General features: G+C 34.4%; 1 protein-coding gene across 3 annotated transcripts in view; it reads left to right on the top strand.

Annotated features, from left to right (window-relative positions):
• The window catches only part of SAR1B (secretion associated Ras related GTPase 1B), a 116,368-nt gene that overhangs the window by 29,424 nt on the left and 67,902 nt on the right, over window positions 1-19,042 (top strand). The window contains exon 7 of one of the 3 annotated variants that reach the window (XM_074213552.1): window positions 896-5,525. The exons of the other annotated variants lie outside the window; for them this stretch is intronic. Coding sequence (XP_074069653.1) covers window positions 896-1,012 — 117 coding nt within the window. The 3' untranslated portion in view covers window positions 1,013-5,525. Of the gene's footprint in view, window positions 1-895; window positions 5,526-19,042 lie in introns of those variants that run through there. 3 annotated transcript variants of the gene reach the window in all.

Genomic DNA, 19,042 nt, shown 5'->3' on the forward strand with positions numbered 1-19,042 from the left:
AAGGATGAAACACAGTACAGCTTCTGCTCTCAAGAAATATTAATTTAGTAAGGGAGATAAAGATATGTATATAATCCTTATACATGTTATAGTATTTAGGTACATATCAGAGGACAAAAGGGTACATATCAGAGGGCATCAAAAAGGAAGAGTGCTTTTCAAAGCTGGCTGTGGGGGAGGAATGAAATTAGAGGAAGGATAAAGAATTAAGGAAACAGTCTTCTATAATGCAGTCTGTTTTTATTAAGAGAAGCAAACTTTCTGTCAATTTTTCTAAAGTATTCTCAAGTCAAGACAAACAAGCACTTATGAAGTGCTTTCTACTTGCCAGGCCCTGTGGGAATACAAAATGCAAATACAAAGACAGTCCTTCTTCTCCAGGAGAAGACAAAAAATAAATGGAAACTGAAAAGGGAGGTGGGGATATGTGAAAATGAAGGTACCCAGAAAGGAAAATTGTAGAGAAAAGCCATGGAACCAGAGAGCAGTCTGGAGAGAAATGAAGTAATAGCTGGGTGGGAAGTCTTCTTCTTGGAGGAACCAGTTCTTTGGAGGGAGAATAAATATGAGAAATGTCCAATATGTTTTTATCTTGAGTCTCTCACCTCTCCAGATTTGGGTATTGGTGCAATTTTTTTTTTAAAAGTCATCCTTTTAAATCTTGTATGGTTCTTTGTATTATTTATTGGTTTCACTATGCCATGGGGGACTGAAATGCAATGTCTACTTATATTTGAAAGGAATATCACCTATATTTAGAAATGAAGATGTAAGAAACCACTGATTTTTTTTTTTTTGCTTCAATTTTTTTAAAATGCATTAAGAATATTCACTTTGTATAGTGCCACTATTTTGTCAAGATTATTTCAACCTAATGTTTACTTTTCTCTTCTAGGGAAGTGTTTCAATGAAAGAGTTAAATGCCAGACCTTTAGAAGTCTTCATGTGCAGTGTGCTAAAGAGACAAGGCTATGGTGAAGGCTTTCGTTGGGTGGCACAGTACATTGATTAATGCCAAATTCACCTTTATCTGTGTCTGATTACTAAGTCTGCTCAGTTATTTGATCACTCAGCATACATAACTTGAATTCAATAGACTTTTGTTGGTTATAAAGGATAAGTTTTTTAGATCATTAATATTATATCAACTATTAATTGTGAGTGTGAGGATTGAAAACTGATTTCAGGCAGGTTTGGATATTACATTGTTAGCTTTCTAATCCTATAAAATAATTTATGTTCTTTTACAATTTATAATTTGATATTTGCACCCAGCTCCATTTTTGGACAGAGTGACTTTCCAGTCCAGTATGTTTGAATGCACTTTTTAACAGCTAAAAACTACAGATATGTGAACGGTATTTAATGCTCATCATGTTAAATTTTTTATGTACTTTTTTGAAACTGGTTTTATAAATTTAGACTCTATAACCACCTGTCTTTAAAGTACAATTAATAATTAGCTTATTAATTGCATGATGCCTTACAGTTTTTAATAATATTCTTATGCAACGTCATGCAATAAAACAAAATCTAATTTTTGGCATATTTGGTGGGGAAATGTTTCATTTTAATGTGTCTTAGTGAGGATGTTCTTTGAAAATATAAGTAAGTGATATTTAATGGATGATAGGAGATTGTTTTAGCAGACTTGATATTATAAAAGTTCCAGTGGGCTTTTGAATTCATATAGGAGGACTTTTGTGGCAGATTGCTTCTCTCACCACTTTCTTCTCTATGAACTCTGCATATTCTTTAGTCAATAGTGCCATGTTAATACATTTTCAAGTAGTAAAATTGTTTGAACTCCTAAAAGAAAATAACTTTCTTGGCTTATCACATGCTCAATTCTTAGTTTAGTAGCCCATAGCTTTGTCACTGTTGTTTGATTCTGAAGAACTTTTAACTGTGTTGGTACTGATTTGAGGAATATGACTTTATTGTAAGAAACAAGTCACTGATCTCTATAAATGATGGAATCCCCAAATCAAATTAGAGGCAGTCTCCTTTGTACAATTTTAGCTTGGCAGCTTGCTTGTTTGCCTTAGTTAATGAAGAGAAATGGTTTGTATTTAAGTTTTATCATCAAGACATTTTACTCTGTATTTTTTACTTCTTGTCCCATTCTTCACAGCATTGAAAGACAAATATTTCTTGCTATGGAAAAAAACTGAGCACCTTTCTTATCTTCTAATTGGGCTGGGTTTTTTGTTTGTTTATAGCACCCAGGTTTTCATCTGCATGTAATGTTTGTTATTTTCTAGTCTCTCCACAAGCCTTATTTTTACAGATACATCTTGTAAGAACTTGGTAACTTTATCAAGATCTTTTTCTATTTTCTCACATTCCTTTCATTAGTACAGTAAGACATAAAGATGAATAGATAATGCTATATATATACTTCAAGAGAATTTTAAAGCATATGACTTTGTTCCTTATTATACAAAAGTCTTATCAGAATTTAACTCTGGTATAATTGAAATTAAGTGTTTTCTTAAGTAAGCCTTTAAAGGCTTAATCCTGAGAGAAGCCTTATAATACAAAAGTAGATAATGTGACCTTTATTCCAGATAAACATACAACAGTGCTGCTAGTGAGGTGTTTTACATTTTTACATAGGAAATCTAAACTTTGGAATAATTTCTTACCTTGAAATTGGATTTTAGTCTTCAAGTTAAGTTTCTTATTCAGTTCCTTTCCAAGCAAAACTAAAAGGGCTGTTTCCTAAAACTGATAATGCTTCAGTTTCTAACATTATACTGGATATTATTATAAAAGGAGGTTGCCTTTAAGGTGCTAATTGAATCTGAACAAGGCATCAGTGGGTAACACTAACTCCCCTTTGCTGATGGCATCTCAGATACATTGAGGACATATCTTTCTCCATTTCTTTTGGTGTCATTGTGGTTTAAGAAGTTAATAACTGACAATGTAAATAGAAAACCACATTTCTTTGTATAAAATAGACTGTTTAAGACTTGGAGTACTCTTATTGTGTAGTTCACACTTGGTAGTAAAGCAGCAGACAGTTCACTTTATAAAAAGGATACATAAGCAGCATGAGCCTTCTGCCCAGTTGGGGTTGGAGTGGGGGGGTATTGTGATTCTTGTGATCTAAGCCTGTGGAAATGAAGCTGGACAAAGCAATGATAGGTGAAATTACCCATCTTTCCAAAAAACATGTCTGTAAGGCTTTTTCTAGTTGATCCATGAGGCAGCTTTGAGAGGGGACCCCACCCCCACCCCCAAAGCTATTTAGGTTATTTCCAATACATATGAGCAAATAAGGTAGCAGAAAAGAAGAGTAGAAGAATACGTGTGAGTATACATGTGACATTTGGAGATAAATATTAGCATATATGCAAATTTTATACTTCATATTATACAGTGCTTGTATAAAATGTGGTTCTAACACTCTTGTATCCATGCAAATTGGATTGCAGACTGATCAAACATCATTTAGAAAATTTAAGCTAATTTTGAAAATATGTATAAAAACTGTACTTATAAATTATTGCAGATTGACCTTCACAGCATGGCCTCTCATGTTTCATTGACTGCTATTAAATTTATTTTGGGATTTAGGCTGACTAGAAAGAAAGACCCAGTTTAATATTTGAACTCATCTGCTTATTTTTAGATGGAATAGATTATAGGATTTTAGAAATTTAGAGACACGAGACATTTCTCAAGGTACCTGGAAGAATTTTCCCTTCCATCTAATCTCTTATTAGTTTACTTGAAAACCAGTGTTGTCTTATGTGTGCCAAAGATTTTTTTAAAAAAGTATATTTCCAAATAGTACCTCTGTAAATCTGAGTTTAAGGATTATTTGCACACATGTAGGCACTGCCATTTATAAAATATGCCCTTAAGAGTAGAATTTCATATCCCTAGTTTTGAATTGACTCACTTCATTGCAGGTTCCACAGGTGAATTTATAGTTGAGTGAATAGGCTCACAGTTGTCATAATAACTTCCTTAACATCAGCAAAGTGATTTCACTTCTCATATTCAAAATTCAGTATTTTTACAGGTTTCAGAATTTAACTACTAGGAAGTCAGCAATATTTGTAGAGTGTTTTGACTAAAGCATTTTAGGGGTAAATGTTTACATTTTCTGAATTCTTGCTATTTGACAAATTACTGGTATGGCATTTCATTAGTCACAGGATTAAATTGACATGACAAGAAAGTGAACAAAAGTGCATCTGGAAAATACATTTGAAAGAAAAGAAAAAATTTCACCTCACATACTTTGTTTCCATTTTTATTAAGAGTGTACTGATTTTACTAAGAATTTGTTTTGTCCTTTTTTACTTCTGGAAATTGTGGATTTGTATGGTGGAGAAAAAAGTCTTAAAGATAAGTATAAGTTGGCAGATAAAAAATAGTTAAAAGATTAATGGGATATTACGTTTAACTTGGGATAAAATAAGATTTATTACTCTAAGTTTGAATTAATGAGGTTTGACTATAAATTCAAGAGGTCAGGAAATTTTAAGCCATAAACTAAGCTGAATTCTCAAAGCCACATGTATATGTACCCAGTTATTTCCATTAATGTCCTTCCTCTGGAAATGTAAATGACTGCTTTTAAAATTGACAGGCTCTTTGAAAAGGTGACCATGTCATTCCTATAAAGTATTTAGGATTTTGTTAGAAATGTTTTATTTATATAAATCTGTCTGTCTATCTGTCTATCTATCTTCTTCCCTTTAACATCCAAAACCTCCCCCCTCCCCCTCCCCTTTCACCATCCAAAAATGAGATGAAAAATATTAGCGTTTCTATTAGGATGCAGTGCTAAACTGTGTTCATGGTATTACATTTTAGATGTGCCCTTTACCTTATTCTCTCCTATTCTCTCCTTATTTTTGTCCTCTTAAATTAGTACTTTTATGTTCTAAAATGTGATTGTGCTGACATTTTATTTAATAGTACCATTTGAAATATCCTGACCATCACATAGTATCTTGAATTTATTTAAAATTTTGGTCAGTCTTTCAAAAAAAAAGGTTAAACACAACCAAGGCATTCTTAAATTTTTTCCAAAGAACCACCTACCATATTGAGTTTAGGAGGGGAAGCAGAAAGGTTTTTCAGGTGGTTTTGTCAAAAATTATTTCTAGAAAAAGGAACATTTGAATGAATAGACTTTTTTTTAGGCTTTTGTTTGAAATAAAAATTTTTTTTTCTTTCAAAATGTGTGGTTAAAGTGAGTAACACTTATACTAACTTTGAATGTAAAAGCCACTTTAGAATGAACTTTTAATTTCTAGAATTTCACATGGTTACTGTTTTGTAATAGCTGCTCAACCAATACATGCACATGTGGCTAAGTTTGTTTTAAGCCTACTAGGAAGTATTTTTATTTAGAAATAGACACCTGGAGAGGGAAGCCAATGATTTGATTAATCACTAACCTTTTTTTGCACTTTTGTATACCACTGCTTGCACTAGTATCTAAGTGTGGAATTTTAACATTTATCATTTTGGAATGTGAATAAATGTCTTAAACATAATTTATATAAAGAATTTGTTTACTTTTATGTATTTGCAGAAGTGTAGCAAACAGATGGATGGATGTTTTTGAACTTTGTTGTGTTTTGATTATTCTGTTCTGTTATCTCATTGAATACTATGAATTTGAGTGCCAGGAATAGCAAAATAAAACTAACCTGAACAATGAAGAATTCTAGTGAGAGTTCCATTTATCATTAGATGTTTAATAAATATTCTTTGTTAGAATATGAAGTAATGTCTTTTCCTAGCTAATATCGATTTCATTTGGCCTTTGAATCTAGTGCCTCATAACACTTGTTCAAACACAAATTTCCAGCTTAATTTAAAAATCTAATCCATGATTGAATCCATTCAGTGTTAAATGACAGTTGGAAAAGTAAGACAACAACCATTTAGTTTTCTCTTTATCAAGCAAAACAAGCATTGACTAATTTCCCTGCTTGGACAACTGGACTCAATAACCAATTCACTCAAAATAACCAAACTAATGTTATGTTGATGTATGTTCCTTAAGTTAGAGATCAAGAAAAGTAGAAAATGAAGAAAGAGGGGTGGCTAGGTGGCGCAGTGAATAGAGCACTGGCCTTGGAGTCAGGAGTATCTGGGTTCAAATCCGACCTCAGACACTTAATAATTACCTAGCCATGTGGCCTTGGGCAAGCCACTTAACCCCATTGCCTTGAAAAATATAAAAAAAAATGAAGAAAGCATGTTAATACCAGGTTTATTTATTTGCCTATATCTCTTTAACTAACTTAACTCTAGCACACAGGATGATAGACCTTTTTTGGTAGATTTTTTGTAATTGATACTTTTTCTGAATATCAATGAATATGGATGGATCTAGGGTAATCAGGCAGTATTGTTAGTTCCCTAAATTTAAAAGTTTTCAGGCTTTTGACTTGTTCTCCTAAAAATAATTATTGAGTTAAGATTTTTGTTTGATTGTGATATCCAAATAGTAGGCATACTAAAATAATAAGATATAGAATTAGGTTTATTCAAAAACATTTTATCTAGCTAGCTCCTAACCAGGTAATTGTTATCAATCAAACCTTAACTAAAAGTAGTGCAAATACCCTGTGGGAAAATTGGAGCACTTTGGATGAATTACAGTGAAAAAATGATATGCTTTGCTGTGGAATTTAATTGATAGCATTGTCTGTTGTTAGGGATTTAATAAAGTGATTATAGACTTTTATTAAACCCTTCTGTTCCTCATATTGACAGCCCTATTAACTAAATTCTTTGTATTATAATAACATAGAACTATAAACAACCTAGCAATTCAGTGAAATTTTTTTATTGTATGAAAAGTTCTTCTATGAATAATTTTGAAATTTTGATTAAAAGGATAAATCTTCTGTCATATCCCTCTTCAATACATACATACATACACATACTTATATACATATTCACCTGAAACAACTGCTAATCTGATACTTGGGGAAAGTATTTGGGCATCAGAATGAAGCCCTTCTCTTTGATTGAAAAGCAAAAACAGCAGAACTTTTAGGGTTATCCCTAGTTCACTAACTTTTCCATTATTCCAAGAGGTTAATTTTGCAAAATGAAGAAGAAATTAAATAAGTGAAAGAATAAGTTTTTTAAAAAACCCTCTTCCTTCCATCAGTCTGAAATCCAGGTTTATACACTTCAAAATAGTGGTCAGTTGAGGTCAGTGATGGGTGTGTTTTTATATGTTGACACAGATTCTGTTAGCATTTTGTTGTTCCATTTAAACAAGAATGTCTTTTTTTTAAGGCTGTGATAAAGATCATTTGGACTTCATCAAGGATGCAGCAAGATTTTCTTTCCTGTGCATCTGGGCATAAAACACTGTTTTTCTATGATAAATTTACATTAAAAAACCAAATGAAGCAGTGTTTGTGAAAATACTTGTGTAGTGGAAACAGCTTTGGTTTTCACTGAATTATAGAATGCAAGAATTGGAAGAAACCCCCAATTTCACCTAATCTATTCCTGACCAAGAATCTCCTCTACAACATGCCCAACAAATGGTCATCCAGCTTTCAAAAGATGCATTCTTCCAAAGTAATGGAGTAAAAACTGCATGATTTCATAGATGTCACTTTTCACTGTTGAATTTACCAATTATTAACAGAAAGGGTATATGCTTTAAATTGAACTACATATTTGATAAACATTCCATGTATGGCTTCATTTAGGATGATGACAAAAATGTTTATGTAGTAGTGTTAAAGAATTTTGTTTCATATTTCACCTGAGCTTTTGCCTTTTTGCATTTTTTTGTATTTACTTGTTTTTAATCATTTGAATCTTTATTCATCTTGCATTATTGCATACAAATTAACTATGTTTATTTGAATTCTTCATATTTGTGTTTAGAGTGTTGTTGTTCAGTTGTTGGATTTGTGTTTGACTCTTTGTGACCCAATTTGGATTTTTCATACTAAAGATCCTGGAATGGTTTGCCATTTCCTTCAGCCATTTTTTAGATAAACTAAGGCAAACAGGGTCAAGTGATTTGCCATGGTCACACAGGTAGGACATTTCTGAGGTCAGATTTGAACTCAGGAAGATGAGTCTTCCTAACTTCATCACTGACACTATCCACTCTCCACCTAGATGTTCACGTACAGTATAGAATGTAGTGATATCCAATTCCATTCATGTACTACAGATTGTTCAATTGTACTTGAATCTTTGGTCACCTGATTTGTTTTCAGCTTTTTTATTATCGCAAGTAATTTTAGTGTAATTATGCCATAGCCAACTCATGTTCTAATATTCATTCCCTTTATTTAGCCTTACTTACCCATTCCAAATTCCCTTTAAAAAATCTGAGTTAGTCTGGAAGTACCCTGTGCAGTTACTTGAGTTTCTTTAGGTAACCCCCTTTTTTCCTCACTGGGATGGTTTCTAATTTACATCTTCACAATTTTATTTTTGAGAGCTTTTCTTTCTTCTAGAATTCTAGACCATGAAATTATATCCTTTTTTCCCAGAATTTTGAAATCTCTCCTAAAATTTATGATCGTACTATATCTTCTTTATCATGAATTCTCTAAGGTGAAGCAGTCACTTTCCTACAAGATTATCACTGTTTCTACATCAATAAATAATTCTTCCCTTCTTGGTCAGAATTTAGATCAAAATTGTACTTTTCCTTGTCATTTGCTCCATGTTTGAAAGGATTAAGACAAATTACTCTGCTTTTGTCAAATTGAGTGCTCCAGATGTTCAGAAAATTGAAGTTTTCCATCAGTAATATAATATGCCTTCATGTCAGGCTTGAGATCTGCTTCCGAAATTCATCTTTTTTCTCCTCTTATTCAGGTGATCTATAGTATACTTAAGTGAAAAGATTGTTTCTGTTTCTTCCTCTTTTCATCTTTATCAAAGTCTTCTCTGTCATCTATTTTCCTCTCATGTCTCTAGATTTTGTATAAATTTTGAGTATATGTTTTTAAAATTAAATTTTGTTTTTGGTCAGCAAAAATGTATCTTTTCTTCCAGTGTTACCTTTCTCCAGTAGCATTCCATCATATTTGTATATATACAACTTGATGAGCCATTCCTCAGTTAATGAACCATCCCTCTCATTTTCCAGTTCTTTGCCACCACAAAAAGAACCACTATAAATATTTTTATACATCTTTAGAGTTTGTTTTATTTAGGAATCATTCCTCCTTTAAACTACCTTCCTTATTCCCCCATCCTTTCTACTTTTTCCTTCCTCTTCACATATTGAGTGAAATTTTTTTCTGTACCCACCTATGTGTGTATATTCATAACTACTTTGACCCAATTTAGATGAATATAAAGTTCAAGTGCCACTGGTTCCCTCTGGTAATCCTTTCCTCCTGGTTTGTATAGTTTTGTACTTGCCCTTGCCAATTTTGTGAGAGTATTTTCCCTCCACCCTTTCTTTCCCCATTTCCTTGTAGTTTGTCTTCCCTCCCTTTTTCCTTTTAAGATCATCAAAACACAACCAAATCACTTCCAGGCTAATTTTGTCTTATTAAATTTCTTCCATAACTTATGATAATGAGTTTCTTAGGAGAAATGTGTCATCCCCCCCTTATTAGAATGTTATTTAGAATGTAGGCCCTCTTATCCTGGCATATAACCTCCTTGCACTGAAATGCTCTATTTGGGGCATTCCTAGACATACATGTGTCTTTTCGACCTCTCTCAGTGGTCTTATACCAATATGGTCTGGAAGAATGAACTTGGTTTTTTGGGTTTTTTGTTTTCAAGGCAAGTGGCTTGCCCAAGGCCATACACACAGCTAGGTAATTATTAAGTGTCTGAGACTGGATTTTGAACCCAGGTACTCCTGACTCCAAGGCTGGTGCTTTATCCACTATGCCACCTAGCCACCCCTTGGGGGGTGGTTTAGAGTTTATAATCAGGATTTGGTGTGGTGCACATTATAGATCTATTCAGAGATGTTATGGGTAGGGAGCCTATTGTACTTCTTCCTACTACTCCTCATTGGCTCCACCTTTATCTCTATAGCTTTTTAATATACTGTATTCTTCTGCTTCCTCTTATCTATTCTGTTCACTTTTAATAAATTATGTCCTTTAGGAGATATGGAACTCGGAGATTCTTAGTCCCAGATCATACCAAATTTTATTGATACTTATGAGGTCATATTTGCCTCCTTGATCAAGATATCTAATTCACCTTACTACCCATATTTTGTGAATTTGGTATATATATGTCTGAGGATAAGAACTTCATTGTTGGCTCTTTTCTTGGGTTTGGGGTCCTGTATATTACTATAGCTAATATTCTCTATGTTATCCCACTTGACACATGAGCAGATTTCTTTTGCATCTTCCCTTTTGAATTTAAAGTCCTTCAATTAAAAGCTGGGTGGTATAGAGAACAGGGTGCTGGCAAGTCTTTGCCTCAGCTGATTAATTTTTAAAATAAGCATGGATTTAAATGACCTCTTTGATCCTTTTCAGCTTGCTCTAAAATTTTGTCCATGATTGCTTTTGATCAGATTTGCCAGACTCTGATAAATATATTATAATATTATTTATTACGTTTATTATTCACAGCCTTCTAGGGTTTTTGAGGAAAGTGGTTTATCAGCTGTAAAGTAATATAAATGTGGTTTATTATTAAAAAAGAAAATGTTACATAAATGTTAACTGTACTTTAATGTGAATCTGTGATTTCAGTTATATGGATCTCTCCTCCAATATTGCAGGTGGCAGCCCATCTACCTCATAGTTTTTTTTTTTAAGTTTTTTTTTTGCAAGGCAAACGGGGTTAAGTGGCTTGCCCAAGGCCACACAGCTAGGTAATTATTAAGTGTCTGAGGACCCATTCGAACTCAGGTACTCCTGACTCCAGGGCTGGTGCACTATCCACTGTGCCACCTAGCTGCCCCCTACCTCATACTCTTTAATTCTTGTATATGTCTTTCCATGAATTTTTCACAGTGGGCCTAGGTGTGGAGTGTGTTAGGGGATCTCCCTCTAGATCTCTTGGCATTACTTGAGTACAAATGGAGTGTGTAGGATGTATATTATCTATTGCTTACACAGCATGACCGACCTACTCCTCTTATGGTCATGCACCACTTTGCTATAATAACTTTTTTTACTTCTTCTGGTGTGCAATTCTTTATTGTCAACATGCTATATTATATTATGTTGTCATGTAATTCTCTATTTTTCTGGGACTATGGTATTTCAAGATTTATAACCAGAACAATATTGATGGGCCTTTGTTTCTTTAAGAAGTTTTGCTGTTTTAGTTACCTGTACCATATAATTTTTCAAATACAATTTAGCCACTTTGTTCTTCTTTTGTTCCTCCTATTTATTTCTGGACTTAGGTCTTTATCTGTCTGCATTGTCTGTCCTGGTATAGATGGACCAGTTCTGCTGGTTGTCCATACAGTTGTGAATCATTATCTAGATAATAGACAATCTTTATCCACTTGGTTTTTCCCATAGACAAGAAAAATCCTTTTGATTGATCACTAATCACATTTAGCTTTATGCAAACAGTGCCATCCCCAAACAGGAGTATCTGAAGCACCTCACTATAAGCAATCTCCTTTTTCATTTTAGACTGGCTCACCTTTCTATTTTATGCATTGCTTTATTGTTTCATTGAATAGAAGTAATTTTGATTGAGGTTCAACTCATGTTGTAGTAATAACCAATGAAATCCCTCCCAACACTGAAAGTATGTGTGGATTCTATGACTCTTTCAAGGGATCTTATGTGATTTTAAAATGTGTTGGAACATTTAAAATGGCGTTTTTGTTTCAGCTGAGTTGAATATAAGCTATAATCCTTAACATTTTAGAAAAGGAGTATTTAAGGAATGTAGTCTGAATCAGTTTTCACCTTGTTGCCCCTCACTTGATTGTGATTACATTCCAGTGCTACTGCCTCATACACAAAACTATCTGATCCCCTTAAATACTTTCAGGAATCCTGTGACTCTGTAAGTAAGTGATCCGAGGGACCAAAGATGGGATCCTTTGTTGGGGGAAATGACACCTACAAAGAGAAGTGATAATCCAAGGTCACATGGATTGAGAGCTAAATAAATGTTGTAGAGAACTCTATGGGAGGACACAAGTGGAAGAGCTGGATATACTGCTCAGTTGATGGAAGTGGATAAAATGGAAGTAACATTTTCCTTACCTCTGCATCTCCTAATACCTGTACCTCAACTTTTGTGACCACAAAGAAACAGGTTGCTCAACCTTGATTCTGATTGGAAAGTTGCAATTCTTTATCCTACTGGCTCAGAGGGCTCAAGCAGCTGACAGATGTGTGAAGCTATTTAGAGAACATGTAATTGAACACTGGCTATGTCACAGCAGGCCAGCTTCTATTTTGGTCAAGGTAAACAAGAAGTCAGAAAACAGACTGCCTGAAATTCAGGGGCCCCTTTTCTGAACCCTGCTAAGTCTAACAAGGAAAATTCTGGTTTGGTTAGGACCTTAGATTTCAGTTTGCACCTTGAATGAGCAAGTCTCCCCACTTCCTTGGTTGGCTTGTAGTTGAAACATATTCTTAATTCAATAAATAGTTATTAAGAACTTTGGGTATTAACAGCATAAACTGGGGCTCCTAATCTCAAGGAACTTCAAAGTTTGATTGAGGAGAAAATGAAACCGCAAGTTTACTTAGCACTTTACAACAAAGGAATTTCAAACAAAGCCATTTAGCAGTGCAAAACAAAATAGGTGATTGTATGCTGCAACAAAACAGGTTTGAACAACTTGTATTTTGTGATCCAGACCAAAAGATAGAACATCAGCTTTGGAGCTAGTAAGAGTACTTTATTTCCTTAATGAATTCAAGTCTCCTGGCCCAAATGAACTGTATCCTCAGTTTGAAAGAACCAGCATGTTTTTGCTGAGTCATTGTGTGTGATATTTGAAAGACTGTGGAGAATGGAAAAAAGTTCAAGATTAGAAGGGGTGGCTAGGTGGCACAGTGGATAAAGCACCGGCTTTGGAGTCAGGAGTACCTGGGTTCAAATCCAGTCTCAGACACTTATTAATTACCTAGCTGTGTGGCCTTGGGCAAGCCACTTAACCACGTTTGCCTTGCAAAAAAAAAAAAAGATTAGAGAAGGGCTGAGTTTCAAGAAGAAAAGAGAACTGAGTGAAAACTGAACTTTTGAAGTTGATTTTTAATTTCTAGGAAAATTTGAAAATGCATCATTAAAGACGTGGTTAGTAAACATACAGAAAAGGAAGCAATGATTATTGCAAAGTCAGCATGGCTTCATCAGCTACAGGTCATTCAGACTAACTTTTTTTTTTCATGGTTACTAAACTAATAACTAGTAGATCAGGGGAGTATTGTAGTTATAATTTTCTTAGAATTCAGCAAAGCATTTCATAGAATCACAGAATTTTAAGAGTTGAAAAGGGACCAATTTGCCCAAACTCAATGAGGAGAGAACTAACACTTCTCAAGGCAGTTTCTTTTGGATAACTCTAGTTAGGACATTTCTCTTGACCATCAGTCCTAAATTTGCTTCTTTACAATTCCCACTCATTGCTCCTTCTCTGCCCTCTGGAGCCTAACAGAACAAATCTAATCCTTTTCCACAGGACAGTCCTTTAAAAACTGGAAGATAGGTATCTTGTTCTCCCCGAGTCTTCTCCGAGTTAAATTGCTGCTTTCACCAAATGATCCTTATATAACATGGACTTAGATGAGGCCCTTCACCATTTGCACCCACTCTCCAAATGATCAATATCCCTGTTAAATTTGCAGCACTAAACTGAAAATGATTCTCCAGTTTAATGGCCACTAAAGAGTTGACTATTTTTGAAAGCATTTCCTCTGTTAAGACTACTTTAGCTTTTATAGCTTCCACACCACATTATTGACTTGGATTGAGTACATAGTCTATCCTTAGACCTTTTTTCAAACAATTATCCAACTGTGATTGCTCTATCTAGATCATCTAAAATTGATTTTGTGAATGTTTAAAACTCTACACTTATTTTTTATTGAATTTAATCCTAGAAAAATCATATTCTAACCTGTCAAGAATGTTTTATATCCTGACTGTCTTTGTGTTTTAATTATCCTTCCCAGTTTTGTGTCATCTGCAGATTTGGAAGGAGTTAGCCAGTAGTTGATAAAAACATTAAACAAGCAATAGTCCTTTGGGCTTTTAATATAGACCTACCTAGGTGATATTTAACCATCAATGAAGAAAGGCAGCATATACAGTGGAAATTATTGGGTTTTGAGTCAAAGAGGATCCTGACTCTGCTGCTTGCTGCTCATGTGACATTAGACAAGTCATTTTACTTTTCTGGACCACAGATTCCTCATCTGTAAAATGAAGAGAATAGATTCAAGTGGGCTCTAATGTTCCTTCTAGCTCTGAGTACATGATCCAGTGATTACTCTTTTGAGTCCATTCATTCAAACCAAAATCTTTGCCAAAAAAACTTCAGATGGTATTACAAAGGTCACAACTCTCACAAAGATGGACATGATTGAAACAACTGAATAACAAAAATTCAGTTCCGAATCCAGTTGTATTATAATTGTATTATTATCTCATCTACCTCTTTCTACCTTTCCCCCAAGACTATCCTTTATGTTAAATCAGGTGCCTGGAGAAAAGATTTAAGGGGAACAAAGTAGCAGTGTTAATTTAGGCATTTGAAGGACTATCACATCTTTAAACATGCTATATTTTCATTGAGTATCCTTTCCATCCTTTTGATGAGTGTCCTATTCTTATTTTGATTCAGTCTTGAATCTGAACTATCAGACTGGCCTGAATCAGGCCTGGACTAAACTACCACTTGTCAAATATGTGTGTTAAAGTGGAGCTTCCTTTTGAAATAGGGCAACAAGATGACTGCTGAGATTCCTTCCAACTCTAAAATTTTGAGTCAGAACCTGGTTTCAGCTGACATGTATAAGTCATATGCTTCCCATGAGACTTGGTCTCCGAAAGTGTAAAGACAAGCAGAATGAAATAAGAATATTTTCACTTTCTCTCCAGACTGATATTGCAAGAGTGAATTATATACTCAAAACAATAGCAAATCATCAATGTATGATTAGAAAAAGATTATTTGGTCATATAGTGAGAATAAGGGATAACAAAACCTGCTTGCTTCACTAGGACTCAAAATGTTCTGAAAGCTATAGGAAAGTTCCATTTACATTGGAGAGACTCTTCAATGGATAAATAATGGGAACAAAAAGGTAAGAGTCCCACATTATGAGAAGGCATAGAGCTGTGCCACTGGAAGGAATATTCCCATTTATGAAATGGTAGATCAATTGGAGCCTCATGATATATTCCTCCTCTCCAGTCAAATTTGCTCTCATGTTCCTTACATAGAATACTCTGTCTCACATCTCAATGCTCTGTACTGACTTTTCCTCAATTCTGGAATGCATTCCACCTTTAAAATCTGGAATCCCTGCCTTCAAGATTCATCTATATGAATTATTTTCAGATTTTTCCCACCCCTAGCTTCCCCAAATTTTAGTACCCTTTCTCCCAAACTACCTTGTACAGAATTTTATTGCATTTTAATTGTTCCTTTAATTCTACAGTATCTCCCTACTCCTGTTCATCAGCCATTAAAGTGATCTACCTAAAGTACAGAAGTAACTATGTTACCCCTCCTTTTCTCCCCGTAACTCCCACTCAATAAACAGTGGTCCCCTATCACTTCGAGGGCTTTAAAAATCTTTCATATCACATTCCCTTTTCCAGGCTTTTTACACTTCATACTTCCCTCATCCCCCATTTACTCTATGATTGAGGGACACTATTGCTATTACTCAAACATGACACCATCTCCTGACTGGGTATTTTCACTGACTTCTCTATCTCCCAAGCCTGAAATGTTTTCCCTTTTTTTTCCTTTTTTTTTTAACTTCCTTCACATCTCAGTTATAGTCCCATTTTCTTCAAGAAATCTTTCCCTCACTAATACATTGTTGGTGAGCTGTGAACCCATCCAACCTTTCTGGAGAGCAGTCTGGAACTATGTCCAAAGGGCAACAAAAATGTGCATACCCTTTAATCCAACAATACCACTGCTGGGCCTATACCCTGAAGAGATGATAAAAAAAGGGTAAAAACCACTTATACAAAAATATTCATAGCAGCCCTGTTTGTGGTGGCAAAGAATTGGAAATCAAATAAATGTCCATCAATTGGTGAATGGCTTAGCAAACTGTGGTATATGTATGTCATGGAACACTATTGTTCTATTACAATCAAAGGGGTGGGAATTCAGGGAAGCTTGGAGGGATTTGCATGAAGTGATGCTGAGTGAGATGAGCAGAACCAGAAAAACACTGTACACCCTATCAGCAATTCAGCCTTGATAGACTTGTTTGTTCCATCAGTGCAACAACCAGGGACAATTTGGGCTGTCTGCAATGGAGAATAGCTTCTGTATCCAGAGAAAGAGCAGAGTTTGAACAAATTTCAAGGATTATTCCCTTTAATTTAGAAAAAAAACCCAACTAGATATCTTAACTGTCTGATCTTGTTATCTCTTACACTTTTTGTTCCTTAACAGATTGCTTTCTGTGGGGGTGGGGAGGGAAGTAAGATTGGGAGAAAAATTGTAAAACTCAAAACTCAAATAAAATCTTTAAAAAAAACCATTTCCATCTTTTAATCTTTGTGCTTTCCCCTTGAGATTACTCCCACTTTATCCTGTATATACAGTCAATTTTCAATTTTTGCTGGGGTAACATTCCTAGAAAATGGTTAAAAAAAATGAATGTTGATGCATTGAACGTATAAAAAATAGGGGGTTAGTTTCCCACAAAAACTAATCTTTTATTAGGTTTCTGAAAACACACTTTTCTACAAATAATTTTTTTTAGGTTTTTTAGTTTTTTTTTTTGCAAGGCACATGGGGTTAAGTAGTTTGCCCAAGGCCACACATCTAGGTAATTATTTAAGTGTCTGAGATCAGATTTGAATCCAGGTACTCCTGACTCCAGGGCCGGTGCTTTATCCACTGTGCCACCTAGCTGCCCCTACAAATAATTCTTTATGGCAAAACATTAATTCTGATAATATGCACTTTTCCTAGTAGTAGCTATGGAGAAAAGCCAAAAAATGTAGCAAAAATAAAACTGGTAACATGCACAACATTTTTTTTCACTAGTAATTCTCTAGAATTTTTAAACCAGTGCTTATATCTCAATTAAAAAGAAATAAGCAAACATTAATTTTAGATAGTATTCACTTTTATAATGCATGAAATCTACAGTACCAAAAATAAAATTCTAACAACTACAAAAAGTTTACCTTCCACTGTGTCAAATTGTGGTGTTGAGGGCATTACACTGCTGTAAACCTCTCTACCTTGGCTTTCCTCTGAAAACCAAGGGAGAGGTTTCTGGGACTAGTTGCTACTATTAGGAGAAGCCAAGATTGGCGAAATCTCTACATTACCTTCAACACTATCCTCCATAGTTGATGAATGGGGTTGGAGATTGTGAAGGATGCATACCTCTCATTTTCTTCTCTATTATGGACATAACTGCAAATGCAAAAGTGAAAATGAAATAACATCAAGTAAATGCTTGAAGTAGTGAAGGTGAAACATAAGAATGCTGAGGAATGACTCTCGTGTGTATATTGTTTCTTCTACTGGATTGTGAACTTGAGAGAAGTAAATTTTTTTTCTTTATATCCTCAGCACTTAGCACACTGACATATAGTAGATGCTTAACAAATAGTTAATAATTAACCATATATGCACTATATGGACAACCTGAGATGCTTGTTGGAAATGATCTGAGACTTCTGGAACAGTTAGAACATTTGACCAATCCTTTGTGGATCACTCTAAGGGATGAAAGGGCCATTATCATCTAACTTCTGTTTTACATTGTGCTAAGCCAGAAATAATGGCATATCCAGACATAGAAACTAGCACAGAACCTCTTGCTAGTACCTCTCTGTGGTAGAAGAAAAGCTTAGTTTCTGTAAAGTCCTTGTGTGGGGCATAGCATGGTCTGTTCTTAGAAACATTGAAAGGAAAAGGAGAGTGGAAAGATAAGCCTACTACTTTTTTTTTTTTTGTATCTAGTAGCTTGAACTCCTAAAGATTTAATGCTAAGCCTTAAGCCTTCTCCGTTATATTTGGATATTGACCTTAGTGTTTATTCATTAGTTGTTGAAGGAATTGCTGGCTTGAACTATAGGAAAATACTCTTGGGTGAATACTTACGTGAGAAACTAACTTTTCCACTTTCTCACTGTCTCAGTAAAGCATTACATTCACTGTCCCATTTCTAGGAAAGGATTCAGTTATCTCCTAGAAAAGAGATCTAGTAGTAAGGGTTTTCTTGAGGAAATGAATATTCAGTAGCCCAGAGACACTAACCTTGATGAGGGGATGTATTGAGGACAGAACCTTTTTCCTCTTGCATACATTCTGGTCAATTTCTTTAAAATCAATTTTATTTTAAGTTCTAAATTCTCTTCCCCTTTCCTTCCACCATTTATTAAGAAGGCAAGAAAAACAAAGTGTGTATAGTTATGTAAAACAAATTACCTATATATAATCATACACAAAATAAATCCTTGAATTAGCTTTGTCAATAAGCAAAAAAGAAGAAAATATTTATTTTGCACTCTAAATTCATCAAGAGCATGTTTCATTGTGAGTTCTTTGGAATTGTAGTTGGTCATTTTATTGGTCAGTGTTACTAAGTCTTTCAAAGGATGAGCTTTATAATATTGCTATTGTATAAATTTTTCAGGATGCAAGCAAAAATTATCCATTACACATGTTTGGTGTTTTTTTGTTTTATTTTTTAATAATTCATTTACACACAAGGGCTTGTTCTTCCACTTAACCTTAGGCAGGAATTCATACATCAATGGCACCTTATAATAAGAGGTGGGGCTATAGCAGTCACAAATCTGGAACACTAATCATATTCAACCCACTGAGACCACTGCTGAAACTGTTTTAATGAAAAGGTACACACAAAAAAACCCTCCAAATAAA

The sequence above is a fragment of the Macrotis lagotis genome, chromosome 1, assembly GCF_037893015.1.
Source record: "Macrotis lagotis isolate mMagLag1 chromosome 1, bilby.v1.9.chrom.fasta, whole genome shotgun sequence".
Lineage (NCBI taxonomy): Eukaryota > Metazoa > Chordata > Mammalia > Peramelemorphia > Peramelidae > Macrotis > Macrotis lagotis.